Here is a 20,889-nt window from a genome sequence, read left to right on the forward strand (position 1 = left end):
AACCCGGTTGGCCGCCACAGGGGCCACACACACTTGAATAAATGTATGTGTGCTTGTGTCCGTGGGTAATAAACTCCATTTAAGAGGTTAAAAGGATGTGCAGCAGTCACATCAAGGACAGCAGCACATGATTCATGTGTTAAAGCTAAGTGGCGCTGAACATGACGAAGACCACTGTCTCCAGCGATGATCTTTGATGATCCTCTGTTTTCGTTTTTTTTGCAGGCAAAAAAAGGGCAAGCGCACGAGTAAAAAGCAGTGACAATAGAGTGTAAACAAGGGGACATTGATTGAATCTGGCAGAGCGATAGAGACAGAGATAGAGAGGGGGAGAGGGGGATGGCCGGGAGACCGTCATGCGGAGATAGAGGCATTCATGGCAGCTTGGTTCGGTGGCTGAGGGTGTGAGAAGAAACCCGATCAGGACTCACAGAGGAGCCACTGTGATGGCGTCTGCATGTGTGCCTGACCGGGCAGTGATTCCAAAACGAACAGCGCCATTCGCTATTCCGAGAGTGAACCTCCAAGCTTCATGTGCTCATAAAAAAATCGGGAAACGTTTGACCCCTTAACCCCCCGCGGAACAGAATCACCGACTCTTTATTATTCAGTAAGCTCATACCGTTAATGTGGAAACCACGAACAAATGTATTAACTAGGAATATTCTCCTCTGCCGCCTTTGGCTTCTCCCGTTAGTCCGCATAATTGACCTGGCAAAAAGTTTTACGCCCGATGCCCTTCCTGATGCCGCCCTCCCCATTTACACAATCTTAGGACCGATCACGTGTGTATATATTGATGGGAAACCCCCCCCCCCCCCCCCACCCACCCACCCAACATAATGCAATCTGAATATAAACCCTGAATATTTAGTCCCTTCTTCTGCCCAGTAAATTCCATTGATATGCTGTAAGTGTTGTTCGGGGTAAAAAACATGTTGTTCCTGTCCCCGTACTACTGCATTATAGTAGATCAAACTTTCAAACGTGTCCGTTTCTCCGAAGCATCTCAATTTAATCATTTACTTAGGTCTTAATGGCCTGTGTCCTTCGTCCGAAGATGCGCTGACGACTGCTGAGCAAGCTTTCCCACCCCCACCCCCCCCGCGCCGGTTTGCGTTCTTGTTAATCTGAAGGATTACACTGGAATCACTGGGGGCATCCAGAGGAAGAAAAAAGGAAGCACCTCTGGTTGGCCGCATATTTTTCCACCATTCTTCTGATCACTGCACTGTCAGCAGTGGCTGAAATATACTTCCCCCATGGGCGTCGTAGTGGGGGTTGGGTGTACGAGAGGTAGGTGCAAGTTTGGTAGCTATTGCATAGAGAGAAATGTCGAGAGAAACCAACAATGCTAATGAACACAGGACACGGCTGCCTTTGTGCATTGCAATATATGCATAATTAAAGTGAAGTACAAATAGAATATTAGAAACGGTTTGAAACCTGTAGAGCACATCACGTTCCATCATTGTATGAGCCTCTAGTGCCACACAATCCATTTTTTCCAGTTTCCAACACCGGCTTGTTTCCACTGGCTGATTCCCTGCATGTGACAGGTCCAAACTAATAACCGGCGTTTTAATTGCATTTTAAATGCCACATCACCTTTTGAGGAATCTTCAGCTGTTAAACCCATTGACCAAAAAAAAATAAAGAATAGAGAAGTGCTACTGAGCGTTTTGGGGCAGTGGTGGCATAGTGGCAAAGAAGTGGACTCGTAATCAAAGGGTTGCGGGAACAAATCCCGAGTGGCCAAGGTGCCACTTGAGGTTTTGGGGCGCCTCTTTCATGGCTGCCCACTGTCACTGAGGGTGATGGGTTAAATGCAGAGGACACGTTTCGTTGTGTGCACCGTGATGGCAGTGTACCATAATGACTTCAACGCCTGAGTCCTTATGTTAACATTTGAAAAATTTACATCCAGACAGAGAGCTGAGCTTCCAGACCCCAACCTACACACAGAGCAATCAGACAGCCATATCAAGTTTGGTGTGTGTGTGTGTGTGTGTGTGTGTGTGTGTGTGTGTGTGTGTGAGTTTTCTTGATATATGTGAGTGGGAGGGGTCAGGCCTCCAGTATGAATTATTGCTGGACTGGTGACTGCACTAAAGTCGTAACGTCCTACACACAAGTGACGCAAGACGGATTGACTGGCTCCTGACAAACACAGTTAAATAGTCATTCATGCAGATCATTCAATGAGCAGCAAATGAGTAGGGAGCTCCACTCCTCTCCTAACAGAACGCAATGCTAATCAGAAATAATGGAGCCAAAATTAGATGCCGCGGATGATGAGCCGTATTTTGGCGCCAACATTTCTGTGTAGGAAATTCAATAAGCTTTTGATGTCTAGGTTAATTTTGTCCTGCGACTCATTTCTGAATAGCTGGTACGTAGGTGTAAGGTTTGTCAGGAGGGTTGGTCACTCCTTGACACTCGGAGGATAGACGAGCTCTCTTTTCATGCGCGCACAATAGCGATTGTGTAAAAGGCTTTGTTCTGTAATTAACACGCATTTGTAAAATATCTTTTTTTTCCTAGTCCAATTATATTTCTATTGGGATAAAAGAGAGGGATACAGTAAACACATACAAACTCTCACTTTATCGTCTAATTACCAAACTGACTGACAAGCCTATTAAGCAGAAAACCTTTGTGAGCGACAGAAAAACGCTCAGCCACACCATACGTGCCTGAAGCTGTGCGATCCTGCCGTAGCTGTGGTAGACGCTCAGGAACGGGACGTCCCCTCTTTGTCCCCTGGTGAACCCGTGTTTGCTTGCTAATGTCCCACTTTGTGGCATGGTAACAGTTTAGTTTAAGGGAACTAAAAAACCCCAAATGTTTTAATGTGACAGGACAAAGTTAAGAACTCTAAAGCTATGAACCTGAATGCAAGGCTTTAAAAAGAAATGATATCTCTGTTGTAAGGAGCGTCCATTTGGCCTGAACCCGCGCACATTTTCAGAAAACTGGACAGAACAGAGCAGAACCACCAGAAACCATGATGGCAGCAAAACCAAGAGTTCAAGAGAGTCGCAAATAAGAAATAGCAGAATGTTCCAAAGAGAACACATTAAAAACATTATAAGGTGTATTATTTCTGTGTTTTTCTGCATTTTATTTGAGATATTTTAATATGGTGAATATTGCTGTTGAATTAAACCGCTGTGACGCCTTGAATGTGTTCACTCACATGCTTGGCCAATAAACGCGATTCTGATTCTGATTATTACAACCTCATGGCGACAATACGAAGCCACAACCTGACGCCCTGACCTGTGTGGACTTTACACGTTCTCCCTGTGTTTGCAAGGTTAGACCAAGTGCGATGCGAAACGCTCCACGTCCTCATTGTCCCTGACCTGGATCGGTGGGGTTGAGACAGTGGACGCGTCAGTGCTGGAATCTCTCTGTCAGTCCATGGTTGTGTTGAAATCTAGAATAGGAACAATCTATCGTCTGTCATGACTAGTTATTGAACTCTGAAAGTCACGCCCTGCCACTCGCTGAATGCAGATGACCTGATTGGTGGATCCGCCTCCTGGGCAGGGGCGGCCCTTCCCTCTCACCTCTCACATAGAGAACCGGGCGCAGTCCACACCATCACCCAACTCTCACCTTCACACTTTAAAACATTACGGCTAATTGGTTCATCAATATCCGTATACGAGGTTAGGCTTCTCTGAAAATGTCTGACCTTCGCAAAAGGCAATCAAATACCATTAACCTTGAAATTCCGTTCACTCCACTAAATCAAAATACGCTCGTCCTGTCAAAACCGAGCGAGAAGAACGAAAAGGGAACAGGAGCATAAGCAAAAGTATGTCACCTGTCATGAGAGGACTCTGCTCTGTCTGTTATCTTTTCGAGCGTTTCTGTGTTTTCTTGCTGCAGAATGGAACAGGCTAACAGCTTTCATCTCATCAGCTAAGGGTACCTTTGTAGGGAGATGGTGTGTGTGTGTGTGTGTGTGTGTGTGTGTGTGTGTGTGTGTTTGTGCGAGAGATGTCTTTGATTTATAGGATGAAAGAGACTTTTGCCTGGCTTCCAATGACAGGTTTATTTAAGGAACACACACCGCCGCGTCACGTACACGTACACTAACACACACTCATTACCGCACCAACTCCTTAAACCACAATTTAGATGTTCCTCCACCCTGTTCTTCTAGTATAAAATTTTAACACACCCACCCACGTAACCAACCACTCACAGACGCACACACACACACACACACACACAGGCAAACAGACATGCAGACGGGTCCGTTCCCAGTCCCACCGGTACTGACCGAACACCAGACTGGGTCTCTCCAGTATTATGTAAAGTGAAGTCTAATGTGCGCTAATAAACAAAGTCCGCAGTTAAGGCTCTGTGTAAACCAGGCTTTTGCAACATAAGAGAAGCTATTTTTGTCGGCATTCTCTCAGCATGCATCTCTTAAAGAGAAGCCGAGATCCCTTAGGGGAGGAAGTTATGAAAGATCCATCAATTCATTGTGCTGATTTGGGCTCCAGGCAGCAAAGCAGAAGACCTGACCTTGAAAATGCTGCTGTAAGAAACAGAAGAAAAATCTGATTTTTTTTCCCCTTTCTCTCTCTATCTCTCTCTCTCTCCCCTCTTCCCAGTTTTTTTTTTTTTTCGGAGATAGTGATTAATATCATTGTTTCCTTTTTCTTTTTGGATTTTTTCTATGACTGCATTGTACTTCACCTCTTTTGTTACGAATCCTCTGTTTGTACACAAAAAGAGCGTGGATGGTTGTGTGATTTTTCTTGTGTGCGCGAAAGAAGTAATAGAGACACTCGTTCAAAATCTATTTGGTTTTCTCTCTTCCCATCTTCTGTCTTTTTCTCACTCCTTGTTCTTTTTTTTTTTGACAGAACAAATTCTCAGAACAAGTGTCATGCTGTCTTGCGGAAAGCTGCAGACCAATGGCAAAATGTTTGCAGATTATTCTTTCGGGCCGCAGCATGAGCATGCAAAGAATGAATTAAAAATGCATTACTCAAATGAGTTCACATTAAGGCTAAAGAGACGTTTTGCAGTTTTTATCCAATGCCCTTTTTGTTGCGTCCTACTAACGTCTGTTTACAGTCTCGCTGTCTCTGTCTGGGATGAAAACTGCTGTGCTCCTACACAGCCTTAAATGGTAAATTTCATTAAATCATCTGTTTAATCATGTTTAAAGTCATTAAAAATAAGTGTTACAAATAGTTGTGTGAACAACAGTGGTGGCCTAGTGGGTAAAGAAACGGCCCCGTAAGCAGAAGGTTGCCGGTTCGAATACCGAGCCGCCAAGGTGCCACTGAGGTGCCACTGAGCAAAGCACCGTCCCCACACACTGCTCCCCGGGCGCCTGTCATGGCTGCCCACTGCTCACCAAGGGTGATGGTTAAAAGCAGAGGACACCGTGTGGTGTGCTGCAGTGTGTCACAATGACAATCACTTCACTTTCACTTTAAATGCAAACAATGCCGTTGGTGCTTTAGGATATGAGGCCTATCCGCCTATATTCTCTACCCTACCCTGCTGACGACCTCGTACAATTGAAGATGTTGGAAGACAAAAGAAATCAAATTGCAAAGCATAGTTTAAGGTTACGCGTACATTTGATTTTAGGAGAAGATATTCAAAATATGAGAAACCATGTTTTTGCGCAGGGGAAGGTTTAAAACTTTCAAATTTCAGTAGAAGGGTGGTAGTTATGGAGATTTAGTTTTATTTGATGACTATCTATGCACCATGCTGTCTGTGTTAACATGTGACTGACGGACACCACTTGACATGAGCGAGTGGGGAAACGTTAATTTACATTCAGCAGAAACACAGTTACAACCACAACAAAACACTGGAGCATTCGCATTATATTTATGACTTTTTCTCCCAATCCATTTCATGAAACCTATTTGTGTTTTCGCAATTGCTTCCAAGAGATCAACATTAAATCAAACTCTTCAACATCAGTTGGTGTGATTGTCTTTAGAACTTTAAAAACACGTGACTGGCCACCTTTTGAAAAAAAGACATTTGTCCATCAAGCAACGTCAGGGAAGTTTCAAAACTCCACAAATAAATAGAAGGATATTCACAAATACAAACAGTACAGGCCAAGTTTGGACACACCTTCTCATTCAATGTGTTTTCTTTATCTTAATGACCATTTACGTTGGTAGATTTTGGCATCAAAACTAAGAATGAACACATGTGGAGTTATGTACTTAACAAAAAGTGGAGACCTGACCTCCACAGTCACCGGACCTGAACCCAGATGGTTTGGGGTGAGCTGGACCAACAAGTGCTAAACACCTCTGGGAACTCCTTCAAGACTGTTGGAAAAGCATTTCAGGTGACGACCTCTTGAAGCTCATCGAGAGAATGCCAAGAGTGTCCAAAGCAGTAATCAGAGCAAAGAAACTAGAATATAAAACATGTAACCAAGTTATTTCACCTTTTTTGTTAAGTACATAACTCCACATGTGTTCATTCATAGTTTTGATGCCTTCAGTGAGAATCTACCAACGTAAATGGTCATGAAAATAAAGAAAACACATTGAATGAGAAGGTGTGTCTAAACTTTCGGCCTGTACTGTACGTACGTTGGTTTGTAAATGCAGGTTTATTGGGTTGTGAATAAATGTAACTGCACTGACATTTGTGCATCAGAAGGAAGACATTTGTGAAAGGTGTTATATTTATTTGTAAGTCATCGATTATATTTGTGGATCTCGTTATATTTGCTGCTGAATTAAGAAACATATGTCCATAGGTATGTGTCCATATGTCCTTATGTGTAAGACACTCACCTTTATACCAGAAGACCACAAAGTCACAGGTTTAACTCCCACTTACTACCATTGTGTCCCTGACTGTCTCCAGGGGGACTGTCCCTGTGACTACTGATTGAAAGTCACTCTAGATAAGGACGTATGATGAATGCCAGATGTGTTAATGTAGTGTAAATGTAAATACATATCTTCTGCGTAAAGATGACACATGTTGCCCACTCAAGTCATTATGCTATGTCTCAATTAGCTGAAAACGAATTGGCTTAAGGCCATGCCATGTTTCACGAAAAAAAAAAAAAAATAGATCAAATTAATCAACAGCTACATCAATTTTCAATTAAAGTTCTCTAAATTAGCATGCACGTATGACAGCTGTGAGTACTGGGAGCAGTCTAAAGTGAGGGGGTGGGCTTTTCAGTTGGGTGCTTACAATCCGATCTGTGACAAAGCTACAGCACTGCGTGCTACATTTTATTGATCGTTCATCAAGACAGGGACCTTAGCTGCGTGCCGCAAAGTAAACTTGAAGTGACCTGCTGGAATTACTTCACAGGTCTGGCATTACTGTATGTACAGCATAATTCTGCGTGTGTGTGTGTGTGTGTGTGTGTGTGGTATTTATGGCTATGTGTAGTAATCTCCAGCTGCTTTCAAAGGCATGCAAATAAGACTTGGCTTTCCGTCAAGAGACCCAATATATTCAGACACAGAACTACTGACAAACTCCTCCTACTAAATGAGCTCTCCACAGATCCTGCATTGTGTGTGTGCGTCTGTGTGTATGTGTTTAACCCTTGGAGACCATGTCCCTTGCCAATACTTTCTTTAGCAGATGCCGCTCGGGGAAATTATTCACTTTGCTGTCTGCGCAGTGAATTTTTGAATTCTTGCGCGCCTGTAAAAAAACAGAAACACTTTTAGCTTTCAGTGCTGGATGATGGCTGATGTATTTATATAAATATATGTGAAGCTGAAATGTTGACATTCATCACGCACCTCACCACGTGCATCGTGCAAAAGTACACCTGGTCCTTCATGAATCGGTTTTAAAGTTTAACATGAACAAAACCAGGTCTCTAATGTCACGTTTTTTCTGCTGCGTGACCTGCAAATCACAAAATTCCACACACACACACACACACACACACATAATATATATCTTGTGTCCATGTGCAACTTACATCCAGAAAAAACTGGATGAAACACACACACACACATTATTTTGAGACAGTAAATAGAAAAATGTTGGTCTTTTGTTTTATTTTTTTGATTTTCTCCAAATGTTAATTTTTCGTTCATTCACATTTACATGCTTCTACTGACACACACGTCAGCTCCTAATTAGCTCTAGAACTCGGCGCATCAATTATTCCTTTTAAATGTCATCCATTTTCAGGAATTTATGGCCTGTGGGAACAAGTGAGACGCTGAGGAGCCTCAGTGACAAAAATGAGCCCTTGAGTTTTCCAGATCATTTCCTGCGCACGCGCGATATTGATGGCGATACAGCGGAATGGCCATCTCTTATGTGACCGAAGCTGACCAGATTTATTTTGTCCCCCAATGCAGGGGATTTGAGGAAGGGCTTAAAGGAGGAATTATGTGAAGTCATAACTCATTCATAATTGCTAAAAGCAATAACAGGGGGACGAATGTAACAGGACGGTTTAGACAGAAATACTCCCAGAGTGGGCAGGCATAGGCAGACACACTGACACACAGTGGCCTGTGCTCGCAACAACTCACAATAAGCTGCCTATGATGAGTTTAAAAACGGGGTTATATATTCATGTGTTTATTCTCATTCTTTTGTATCACAATATATACAATTAGTTTAAAACTTCATGAAAAAATGAGCAGTATTCTGGGCTCTGAAATGTTTAGGGCATTTCTGCTGAAGATGGTGAAACCACGCCCATCGATGTTCATCTCAGTCTGCGATATGATATGGTAATTTTTTTCTACCATTTTGGAAAGTTAGCAATGCAGGTAAGACATCAACTCAACATAGCAATCAATCCACCTCTCCATCGTGTCATCATCCTGGAATGGTTTAAATAAGGACACAGAGCTCTTCCGTAAATTCAGGCATTTGAAGAAGGCACATCTAGCAAGCAAGCTGTCTAATATAATAGTCGTTGTAACAACTTGTCCTGGAGTGGCAGATCTGAGGCTAATGTGATCTACATTTTATTGCGATTAAGTGTTAGGGGCGGAGTCACGCTTGGCTCCACTGTCATCAAGCCATGATTTATGAACTGTCCAAAAATACAAAAGCCACAGTTCTTTTCTAGTCTTTGCACACATTTTTTTTTCTCATACTTATATGTCATTTAGAAACAAATTTCTGAATTCATTGTATAGCTTTATTTTTATATAAATGGAAAATGAACCCATTTTAAGGCAAGGAAGGCCAAGAATAATTGGTTGACTTAAAAAAATGTTCCAAAACACAACCTAGGCAAATTTGAGAGACATGCTAAAATAAGCATTAGCAGCGTATCTGGTCAACATGAGAAGCTACCATGGTAGGATAAAAATCTGCATAAGAGAGAGAGAAATGCCAATTCCGGATGATGTAATGGTTGGGCATGGGTTTTCATGGAGGTTCTGGTTTCAGTCTGGCTCCTTAGGGAGCGCTCTGCTGGACATCCATTGTAACTACACATTGGCACACTACCAGCATGAAAACAGAAAATTAAAGCCGTATATTTATCTCAAATATGCTAATCTACAAACATATCAAGCCTAAAGTTCAGATGTCTTCACACCTTCCTTTAGCCACAACCCACTACTTTATATAACAATATCTGTATATTCATAGCTCAAGGTTTGTGGTCTTTGAGACACATTGTGTTCATTATACACAGCTTGTTATAGCTTCTTTACTCCTGTTTCATTATGCAGTGCATGTAGCATGTAAAGGATTCGGATGGTTAAGAATAGCATGTACATTTATGTCATAAATTTCTTTTTTTCTTAATTTATTAGATATTGTCATCATGTACATGTCTGCAGTGTTCTAAATGTACATATTGCCTGGGAACGTTTGTGAGTGACTATGATATACTGATTAGAATAATAAAAAAAAGTGTAGTGATTGTCATTGTGATACACAGCAGCACAGCACATGGTGCACACAGTGAAATGTGTCCTCTGCATTTAACCCATCACCCTGAGTGAGCAGTGGGCAGCCATGACAGGCGCCCGGAAAGAAGTATGTGGGGACGGTGCTTTGCTCAGTGACACCTCAGTGGCACCTTAGCGAATCGGGATTCGAACCAGCAACCTTCTGATTACGAGGCCGCTTCCTTAACCGCTAGGCCACCACTGCCCCTAAAAAAAAATCAGGGGAGAGCACGAACACAGTCCCCCACTACCACAAATTATGCAGTCGATATTCCCACATTTTGGGAATCCGCAGGGGTCAGTACAGCCAGAGTGCAATGGCTGAGCCTCGCCCTGGGTGAACCGCCTTCTTGATCACGGTAAGTTACCCTGCCAGGTAAGTATTAAGTATTAAGTGAGTATTAAAGAGTGTTTGTGTGCAAAAGGGGTTGTGTGCATTTACGAACGTCCATGTGAGTTTGTACAAATGATTTTTGGTTGATTAACTACTTTTGTGCGTTAATCGGTCGTATCGTAATGGTTCTTTCCAGGTTCCAAAATGTCTCTCTCCACACAGATCATCGCCAGAAAAAGAACAAAACTGTGAGCCGTGTCATTCCGAGACGCATTGGGTAAAATAAATATCCAATTATAGCCACATTAAACAGACAGCAAATACATTATTTATACCATGCTACATACTTACATAAGCTACAATCCTTACTTATATAACGCTTCCACAGTAAAGAAGGGGCACACTGGTGATTGTGGTACACCAGGGCTTGCCGGAAAAGCCAGCTCCAGTCGAGTAGTCAGCACTTTGCTGTGGGTGCTGGAGTTCAGCACTCATTAACACAAAAACACTCAATTAGGTTAAAGAAGGGAGGTCCTACGTGTGCAGACTAAGTATTTGTGACCACAGGAGGGGGCAAGTTGACCACTGTAACACACAAACACATATTTGGTGGAGACAGCACCAGAATAAACATCATAAAGAAAAGACTCTGGTGGAATCAAGAAAACGGATGAGAGGCAAAAGATTTTCAAGAGTCACATCTCTTTCAAGCCGCATTCCCATTTTTAAGCGTGGGACCCACTCGTTCATTTAGACTGAATGAGTTTCAATTAGCTAAAACTACACTGAGACGTGAATTAACTGTGATTATCTTTTTATAATGTCTCCTGCGAAGGTGGACACGTTAACAGTCGGTTCTGTTGGAAGCAGGAAAATTTTGGCAGCATTGTGACAAATACACAACTGGATCAGAGCATCTGCAAAACTCCAAAATTGCTGAGGTCTGTGTGGCATTCCCAGTGTGCAGTGGTTAATACCATGAAAGTGGGTTCCAAGAGAGGAGAACAGCTGAACCAGTGACTGGTTCATGGGTGGTCAAGGCTCGCTGATGCATGTGGAGATCTAAAGCTTGTCCATCTGGTCTGAACCCAAAGAAGAGCTTCTGCAGCACAAATATTCCACTGGTCATGACATAAATGCACCAGAACATTCAGTGCATCATTGCTTGCCAAAAGAGACACATGAGTGTCACAACTGGACCATGGATCAATTATAGAAGGTGGCCTGTTTGTGCCTCAGTGGGTCAAAGCTGTGATGACAGCTGGTTACTGAATGATAAAATCCTGGTACCTGCTCATATTTGCATTGGTGTAAATACCTAAATTAGCTCAAAAGTACTGTATTAACATTGCCTTGCGTGGATAGAAAATTAGTCCATTAGTCCATGTTATAGCCACAAACTGAACTGAACAAATATTCAGATGTCAAGTACAGTATCATCTGGGTTCTGTAAGTACTGTTTCTGCTGGTGGTTTTATTTTTGGTGCTGTTGGAGATGTGGGCAGAGAAGGTCCACAGGTCCACAGCATTTATTAGATGTCCTTATTCAGTAGTGTCACTATGGCTGGATGTGGCGAGAAAGAAGGACGCATACGTCACAAAACAGGGGTTTAAAATATGGTGGACAGGTGGAAGGGAAACATCACCAAACAATAACCCGACAGTGAACAGACACGAACAGGGCAGCTTTATACAATCATACACAGGTGAAAACAATCAGGACACATAATAAAACAGGACAAACATGAAACTCCAGTCCGAACTATTTACCCGGAGTGGCCCCTGCCGGACAGGATCATGACAAGTAGTTACAGGGACAGTTCCCCCTGGAGACACTCAGGGTTAAGTTAAGTTTAGTCTCATCCAGTATACAGTACAGGCCAAAGGTTTGGACACACCTTCTCATTTAATGTGTTTTCTTTATTTTCATGACCATTTACGTTGGTAGATTCTCACTGAAGTCATCAAAACTATGAATGAACACATGTGGAGTTATGTACTTAACAAAAAGTGGAGACCTGGCCTCCACAGTCACCGGACCTGAACCCAGATGGTTTGGGGTGAGCTGGACCCCAACAAGTGCTAAACACCTCTGGGAACTTCAAGACTGTTGGAAAACCATTTCAGGTGACGACCTCTTGAAGCTCATCGAGAGAATGCCAAGAGTGTGCAAAGCAGTAATCAGAGCAAAGGGTGGCTATTTTGAAGAAACTAGAATGTAAAACTAGAACATATATATATATATATACACACACACACACACACACAGACACACATATGTGTGTGTGTGTGTGTGTGTGTGTGTGTGTGTGTGTGTGTGTGTGTGTGTATATATATATATATATATATATATATATTAAATGGTATTAATATTTTACATGCTAGGCCAGAATAAGCATGTGATAACCACAGATTGCTTGGATGTGCTCTGATCAAGATTTTTTTTTTAAAAAACTATGTCCTTGTCTACACACCCCTGATGGAGCAGTCCTACATTCCCTCTCTTTCTACTGAAGTTGGAAGTCTACTGAGATGTACCAAGCTGTGCAATCTGTTAATATGGGGGAAATAACAGACTGAAATACACCGAAGGCAGACAAACCAGAGGCCACTAGTGTTTCCCACCGAAACCACCTTGGAATATATTTTGTTTATTTGTTGGTTTGAATATGAAGTCTAATTAAGTGCTCTCTTTCTGGGCCAAAATCAAGTTCATCTCCCATTTATATATTTATTTTTTTGAGCACTGTGCAGTTTATGCCAGTATACCATGCCATCTGTGGGGACTTTAAAGACACGTTTCATCAAGAGCAGCTCAAACCAGGAGACAGGCTTTTTTAAAAATCAGCTGGAGAGACATGAAACAGGAGTAAACACACAGAAACAGGCAATTAGTACCATCTGGGACGACTAGTAGTTCAACACCACAGTAGCACCCACAGCAAAGTGCTGGCATCTGTCTGACAATCTTCGAAAAATGAGGGAAAGGGACGGAAAAATGTCTTCAGAATCGCCAGAATTCGCCACTTCTCGCTGGCAGGGGCTGTAGCATTCAGTATCGGGGACGTAGTGTCCCCTTCATTCTAGATCCTGCTTTGCCACTGGCCTGTGACCAGGAGCGACATGGTTTGAAATTTTCACATTGTGACACGTGCCTGTAAATTGCAGTTAGCATTATGCACATAGTGAGAGGGAACGAAATGTACGGCACAAAACCTGAGTGTTCACAGCAAATGATCTGATATGAAAAAAATTATAATACTTTATACTGTACACCAAGAACAATAAACACAGTTCTTTTGCCCTAATTTCTATCATATGCCAAAATTTTGGAATGAACAGTTGTCCTTAATTTTCTGTTGATTTCATCTTTTTTTTCTTACTTAAGGTTATTGCCTTGCTGCCTCTTTCAGTAAGAGCAGCATGAACACATTAAAGGAGAGGAAATACAATAAAATATCTACTAATATAAATGTATTACATTTTACTGCCAATTTTGTTGCTTTTTACTAGGTATTATCTTTTTCGTTGTACCGTCTCTCCGCTGTCTGTTTTCTGTCTACCACGAGAGCACAATGACCCCTGGACCTCTGGCAGGTGTTCTGGCACTGCTCTTTTTATTCTTTCCTCAGCTTGGCGGCTCAACACATTAAATAGCATCTGATGTGTACAGGGAACCGGGGTGGCCTTCTGTGTCCAACTCCGCATCCTTGGTTTCCGTGTAAAAAAAGATCAGTGTAAATAGAATAAGAAAAAGTCAGTATCCATCTTCATGTACTCCTAGAACACCAGATCTTTTTATGTTGACTGGAAATAAAAAAAAAAAAACAGTTCTCCACCTGGCAATATAGAATACCGGCAACGCTTCCCCCAAGTATTTATGAAACGAACCTGGCATTCCACAACCAACCGACCAGATCAGTGTCTAAACCAATTTTGTGAGCGCACTGCAGTCCTTTCAGCGTGAACCTCAGTGGACAGGAGATTCTAATCATCTGTAGTCACGAGCTGATGTTTTGCAGGGTGCCTGCCGGTGTAGAACACAATGTGAAGGGCATGTGACTGCAGTAGCTTAGAGTCAGGCTCTTGTTCTCCTAAGGGTCTGCATTCAGGAACGTGGGAGAGGTCTTTGAACAAACCCAAAAAAAAAAGGCAAATTCAAGAAAAATCACTAGAAAACTGGCCTGCAAAATGCTAAATCCCATGAGTGAAGGTAACGCGAGTTTGACTATCAGTGAGATGGTGTGAATAAAAACCAGGGTTCCTGTTCTAATCTGCAGTCACATGCAGACTGCATTCCCAGGGAGTCAGTGGTGAAGCCCTCTGGGCTGAGGTCAGGGCTACTGACTTTTACTGACTTTTACTGTTCGCCGATATAAGTGCGGTTCTGTTTCTAAAGGCCAACTGCGCACATGCAGAGCCATAAACACACACACACACACACACAGACAAGCCTATACACACCCAGACACACACTCACATACGTAGCTTTGTCTGCAAAGTACGTCTGGTGAGAACCAGAGGACTGGAGGTGATATTCTGGACAGAATTGAGATACTAAACTACATTTTTAATCAGAGTAATAAAACATCTTGTCATGTACATGGTGGTGTGACGAACGCCTCTGAACGTCTGGTGCCTGGGCCGTGTGAACTGCACTGAGCACCAGCTCGCACTTTGGTCATAATTGCTGTGTTAAGGTTCTCATTGAGTGTGTGACATGTAGCCGGACTTTTCCAGGGCCGCTGGGGAGAATCGTCCTGGCATTTCGCACCGGCTCGCGTACTTTCCAGGCCTGCTGCCACCCCAGTCCCCACAGACATGATGGGCAAGATGGTGTCAGAGGGTTCCTTCATATCACTGCTCGAAGTGAAGATTCCTTATTGTGTGAGGAGAGCTTTTCTCTGCCGGGGCGAGACGCAGCTTCATGCACACGCTCACCAAAACGGGAGGACACGCCGGCAGCCAGTGGATTTTAGCACCATGGACTCCGGTTCACTTGTAGGATGGATTGTTGTTTTTGCCGTTTCAGAGCTGTGTCAGGCTGAAGGTATGGTGGATTCCTTCATTTTTTTTTGTAAAGGGGAAAATAAAACTTACAAACTCCTCTAACTCTTGTTAACTTGTTGGAGGAGAATAAAAGGACTACCCTCATCTTGCTTTTTCTGATGTCAGTGTTTCATGGCCTAGTAAGCCTCTTTCAGGCAGTAGTCCTTCACATCAGTAAACCGAGCCAACCAATGCACCCAGAGTGACTTACAATTAGTAGTTACACGGGACAGTCCCCCTGGAGACAAAATGGTGGAAAAAGTTGGTTCTGAACCTGTGACTTTGTGGTCTTCTGGTTCATAGGCAAGTGTGTTACACACTGGGCTACTAGCACCCACGATGCAGATTTAAAGGGGTTGTTGTGAAGCCATAGTTGTGCTTTTGTACTGTTACTGGTTTGAAATTGAAAATACCCTTTTCCTTGCCCAATAAGTGCCCTCCACTGAGTTGCCCATCCCCCCAGGCCAGGATGAGACGCCCTTCCCCAGTTTCTCAGCTGCTGAGATGGCTGTGAAAGCTTCAATAGAAAAAGCAGTCAAGGATGCAATAGAACACAGCGTAGGGGTGGAAGCCCAGGATCAGGAGGTGACTGAGAAAAAGCCCTCAGCAACCGAAGAGACGTTGGGGATGGATGAGGCCGATCCCGAGGGCCAGGATCCTCTGGAGGAAGGGAGTGAGGTGAAGGAGACGAAATCAAGGAGCACTGCCGAGGTGGAGGTATCCATGGAGAAGCCTGGTGGAGATGAGGCCATAGAAGAAGATGCTGAGGAAAGGTGGGGAGCTGTAGCAACAACAGCATCATGGGAAGTGAAAGGTGGAGAAGGGGGAACCTGGGTGGATGTGGTGAGAGGAGGAGATGCAGTAGCTGTGAGCGAGGATGGAGGAGATGGAGAGGAACTGGGGCTCCTTCTTAATGAGGCCGAGACCAGAGAAGAGAGAGGAGAGGTGCCAGATGGAGATACAGCTGCACCCAGCCAGGGCGAGACCCAGCTGGTAATGCCTGGACCTCATGGTGCACAAAGCTCAGACAGTACTGAGGAAAATGTGGAGAGAACAAAAGGTGGAGAGGAAGAGGAGGCGGATCAGCAAACAGGAGCTGAAGGAGGAGCAGGACCACAGGACGGTGAAGAGGGGGCTAGAGCATCACAGATACCAGAGCACAGCAGAACAGAAGATGAAGGTACAATGTTCTCATTTTCATTCGAACCATATGTTCTTGTGGATGTTTGGTGTGGTTGCAATATGTGGAAGTGGGATTATACCTTAATTTGAGATGAGGAATAAGAGCTATAGATATGTTTTATAAATCGTACATGGAGTTTATTCACACACACACACACACACACACACACACACACACACACACACACACACACACACACACACATATATAGTCAATATACAATATAGTCATATATATAGGGTATCACCATTTATATGGATACACCTTAATAAAATGGGAATGGTTGGTGACATTGAACATATTTTATAAGTGGTCAGAAACTTGTAAATAACTCATGAAAGAATAAAGTTCTTTAAACCATTAGTTTTTCTTGTAAATATGATGTGTCACATGACCCTCTTCCAATTGAAAAAACAAAAGACGTTAATGTCACCAACCATTCCCATTTTATTAAGGTGCATCCATATAAATGGCCCACCCTTTAGAATAATATAAGGGCGCATTCACACATTAGTATTTTTGCTTTGGTTCGAATCAGTCGATGAGTTTTGAACAGTATATCATTTTGAACATTTTCCTTTTGGTTCGATTTCCTTTCACACAGGGAAAAATCCAAGTGAGCCAAAATGCGTCGCTCTCTGCTGATTGGTCAGATTTATCGCCGTGGGAACAACAAAAGTAAATACAGGAAGCAGACGACATTGAAATTTACCCATAATTCACTGCTCTCACGCGTGTGATAGCGTGTGGTCCTGTTTTGGTTCGGTATGCGTTTTCACTAGGCGGACTGCACCGGAGTTGGAGATTTGATTCAAATCGAGACCCCCTCTTTTTGTGAATGCGGTTGTTTCGATGCTAACCTGAATGTGACCGGACAAACCGGACAAAACAAACCGCACCAATGGGGGAAATTAAGTTCAATTCAAGTTCAATTCAAGCACACACTAAAGCCTGTATGTGTGAAAGCCCCCTCAGTCAATATAGGTTTTTATGCTGTTTATATAGGCTACATATATAAGAGACCTTTGACCCAGTCTTCCCAAGTCTAGGGGGAGTCCACAGTCTGAGCCATTTTTATTTCTGAATCAGTGTCCAGGTGTGTTGGGATATGGATTAGAACGAGAATGTAGGTTGGCTATGGGGCAATCGAGGACTATCCTCAAAAGCACTGTTTCAGGAACGGCCCTAAAAATCAACTTTTATTCATTCTGTCAGCTCGCACACTCAAAGCAGCCAGGTGGATCTCCCAGACATGTTTTCACTGGTCTCTAAAATAAACCCGAGCTCTCTCTGCACTGACCCAGATTCTGGAAAGCACAGATTCTCCAGGGCTTAGCCCAGCGAGACTACAGCAAAGTAGCCTTAAACCAGCAGCCCCGGCTGCACCGAGCCAATTTTATGAGCATTTGGGCTACGTTCCCATGCACACGGGTTCACGCGCACGTGCAGGAAATGTTACAAATCAACACATTATCATTCATTCTCTACAGTACCAGGGTTACAACAGTTCACGATGTAACAATATAACCAGTGGCCTCGATTTTACTCCAGCAAGTCAGCAGTACGTGGAATGTGAGCAAGTCATCTGGTTGACGTGTATGTGTGTTGCCCACATGACAGGAAGTGGTCTACTTGATCTGCTTGATCTGTCACCAGGTGGGTCAGGGTCAATCATATAAGTATCGGTCTGACGCAGTTAATTACCAGAATTACCAGAGGCGATTACACAACACATTGTTGTGGCACCAGAAAAGTCTCTTTTTATTTTGCTATACTGTGTTTCTCCCTGTCTGTCTCACTTACACACACACACACACACACACACACACACCCTGCTGGCATGAGTGTGACACCTCTGTGAACCTCCTGGGTGTAGACCGGAGGGGGTTTATTTTAAATTCTCTCAGCAACCTCTCTCAGCTCAGCTAAAATATTCACCCCCCTGCTAAATGCCTGCCCTTTACCTCTTCTGCCTATTTCAGGAATCGTCGTCGGGGAGGAAGTCATGCCAGTTATGTCACATGGCCTGATTGGCAGCCCCTATGACAATGTAATGGATGCAGAGATGGCCACAGAGATCAACCACGCCAATGAGATTATAACTTCCCATGAACACCTGCTGCTGAACTCAGACGATGACCAGGCCCTGCCCACTCTGAGGAACAATTTAGATCAACGTACTGCATCACCATTAGAGGGATTAGAAGAGGAGGTAGAGGATGAAGATGAAGAAGATATTGAAGGAGACCTAAACGAACTAGTAGAACCTAACAAGCCTTCAGGTATATATTACAAGTTTTATCCCAATCAGTGATGAAAGTCTGCATATTATTCTAGGAAGACACTCAGCAACACTCACGGCATCCCACTCCCCCGTCCTATTATGTTATTTTGAATGTTATGTTATAAAGTTGAATTGCAAAGTCAAAAGCATTTGCCAGACCTTCATCACCATCCTTCAAGAAATCACAGAACCCACCGACAGCTCCTTGTGTTTCAGAACATTAGAACGTTGTATAACGTTGGGAATAATTACAGGACATGGGGCTGACAGGCATGATCCCGAATATCCTCTCGCTCTGATTACACGAAGAAATGAAAAGGCACTTCTGATGCAACCTTGTGTGTTTGTTCCTCTACTTCATTTACATGCAGAAAATTCCACTGGGGGTCACGATGCTTGGAAAATCGGGGCGATCGCAGCAGCTTTCTTCCTTGTCCTTCAAACTGTTGTCACCATTGTCTACATACTGAAGTGCAGAAAAAGACCACACAGGTCGGCCATTAAAATTTTTCTTAACTCTACAGTCTACATTTGTCTGCAGACCTACTTTTTCTGACGTGTATGTGTATCATGCACAAAAAAGGAGGGAGGATGCATTTGTATCTGAACGGGAGTATCAGCAATTAAATTTATAGATGACAAGGCCAGGCAAAGGCGTAGGACGTTACGAAATGAGCCACAGGATGCTGAATACTTCTCCGTTAGTGGGCTGGATCTTTCACATGACATGAATCAGGAATAAATCCTGCCTGGTCCAGCCTTGTCAGGCTGCTTACGTCACATCTGGTCTTCAAAACCCACGATTTGAGACACACCCATACGAGTGCCAGTGGCGGTCAATAGTAGCGCAATGCATTAAGACTGTTGTCTACAATCTGCATGAAAAGCATATAAGAGCAATGGTGGGTTATTGGGTACATTTTTATTGTGCGTGTGTGTGTGTTTGTGTCCCAGATCCACTGCTCCACTGAGATTGTATGAAGAGGGAGGAGTATCTGCTAATTCCAGAGCCTCAAACAACATGAGCGTCACATCTCCACCTGAAGATGGCGTCATTCAACAGTGAGTGTTGTTTACTACTATTTACAACCTGTCTCCAGCCATCATGGGGAATTTAGCACACTGCTCTGTGTATCCTATTCTGATCATTATATATTAATAAGATTATTAATGGTGATTATTTTGGTGGAGGTTTGTCTTAGTGTAACAATACCATAACCGCACTATGATTATTTAGCATTTTGCAGTTAGAAAAAAAAAAACTGAAAACTTATCCTGTAAAATCCAAAGTCCAGTAATGTTAATATCCACAACAAAGCCATTGTACTGGCTTCTGGGGGAAGCTTGTGTTTGTGCTGCTCCATTTAAGAACCACGTTTCTAACTGAAATGAAGTTTAGACCAATACACATGGTTACACGTGGTTCAACAGGTCTTCATACTTTGCTACAAATACTCAGACCGTGATGCATTTTAAGGCCAACAGACAAGAGCCATTGATACATCAGTGATTGTGTTCAATTGTGTTACATTTCCAGGATCGCTGTGAATGATACTTCTGACCTAACGCATGCCCAACAGGAAGAGACTGTGATGGAGCTGAAGCCCGGCTCTGCAGAAGAGAAGATGACGTGTGAGGAGTCGTCACATGATGTTAGAACTTCAGTTCTTTAGACTCTCCAGTGACCCTAGGCTAAAGCAATACTTTGTGCATGATTATTTGGAAATAAGATTGTGTATGAGTAAATTTGTACAAACAAAGGTTATAGTTATGAAACTGGAGTATTTTGAGATGTTTAATATATTATGTTATGAATTCATGTGGTCAGGTTATCAAAATCACTCAATAACCTGAATACAAAACACCTTGTATATTCTGAGTTATATGAAATAAAACAGGTTTACAGCAATGCAGTCAGTCTGTTTTAATTATATGAAATCTGCAGAGAGACAGACAGTTAGACAGTTATATAAAAACTATTAAAAATGTATGTGATCCTTACATTTACATTTATATTTATGCCATTTATAAGACTCCCTTATCCAGAGCGACTTATATCAGTAGTTACAGGGACAGTCCTAATGGAGACACTTAGTGTTAAGTGTCTTGACACAAT

General features: G+C 42.9%; 1 protein-coding gene and 1 non-coding gene across 2 annotated transcripts; one reads left to right on the forward strand and one right to left on the reverse strand.

Moving 5' to 3' along the window:
- Positions 1 to 10,142: 10,142 nt before the first annotated feature.
- LOC114789396 (U1 spliceosomal RNA) lies at positions 10,143 to 10,307 on the reverse strand. The gene has a single exon (XR_003749659.1). It is a non-coding gene; the product is annotated as a U1 spliceosomal RNA (small nuclear RNA).
- Positions 10,308 to 15,077: 4,770 nt separating this feature from the next.
- Positions 15,078 to 20,630, forward strand: LOC114789094 (protein Ycf2). Its single transcript, XM_028978175.1, has 6 exons — positions 15,078 to 15,307; positions 15,740 to 16,486; positions 18,472 to 18,771; positions 19,145 to 19,265; positions 19,728 to 19,835; positions 20,311 to 20,630. The coding sequence occupies exons 1-6, from the start codon at positions 15,079 to 15,081 to the stop codon at positions 20,444 to 20,446; spliced, it is 1,641 nt and encodes a 546-aa protein (XP_028834008.1). The 5' UTR covers position 15,078; the 3' UTR covers positions 20,447 to 20,630.
- The last annotated feature ends 259 nt before the right edge of the window (positions 20,631 to 20,889 follow it).

Source organism: Denticeps clupeoides, chromosome 4 (assembly GCF_900700375.1).
Source record: "Denticeps clupeoides chromosome 4, fDenClu1.1, whole genome shotgun sequence".
Classification (NCBI taxonomy): Eukaryota; Metazoa; Chordata; class Actinopteri; order Clupeiformes; family Denticipitidae; genus Denticeps; species Denticeps clupeoides.

Bases quoted from the DNA above. Each gene is read 5' to 3' on its own strand.
- LOC114789094 (XM_028978175.1), top strand. From the start codon at position 15,079: ATGATGGGCAAGATGGTGTCAGAGGGTTCCTTCATATCACTGCTCGAA. The intron at 19,266-19,727 runs GTCGGCCATTAA...TTTGTGTCCCAG, and splicing joins TGCAGAAAAAGACCACACAG to ATCCACTGCTCCACTGAGAT. The intron at 19,836-20,310 runs GTGAGTGTTGTT...TTACATTTCCAG, and splicing joins GAAGATGGCGTCATTCAACA to GATCGCTGTGAATGATACTT.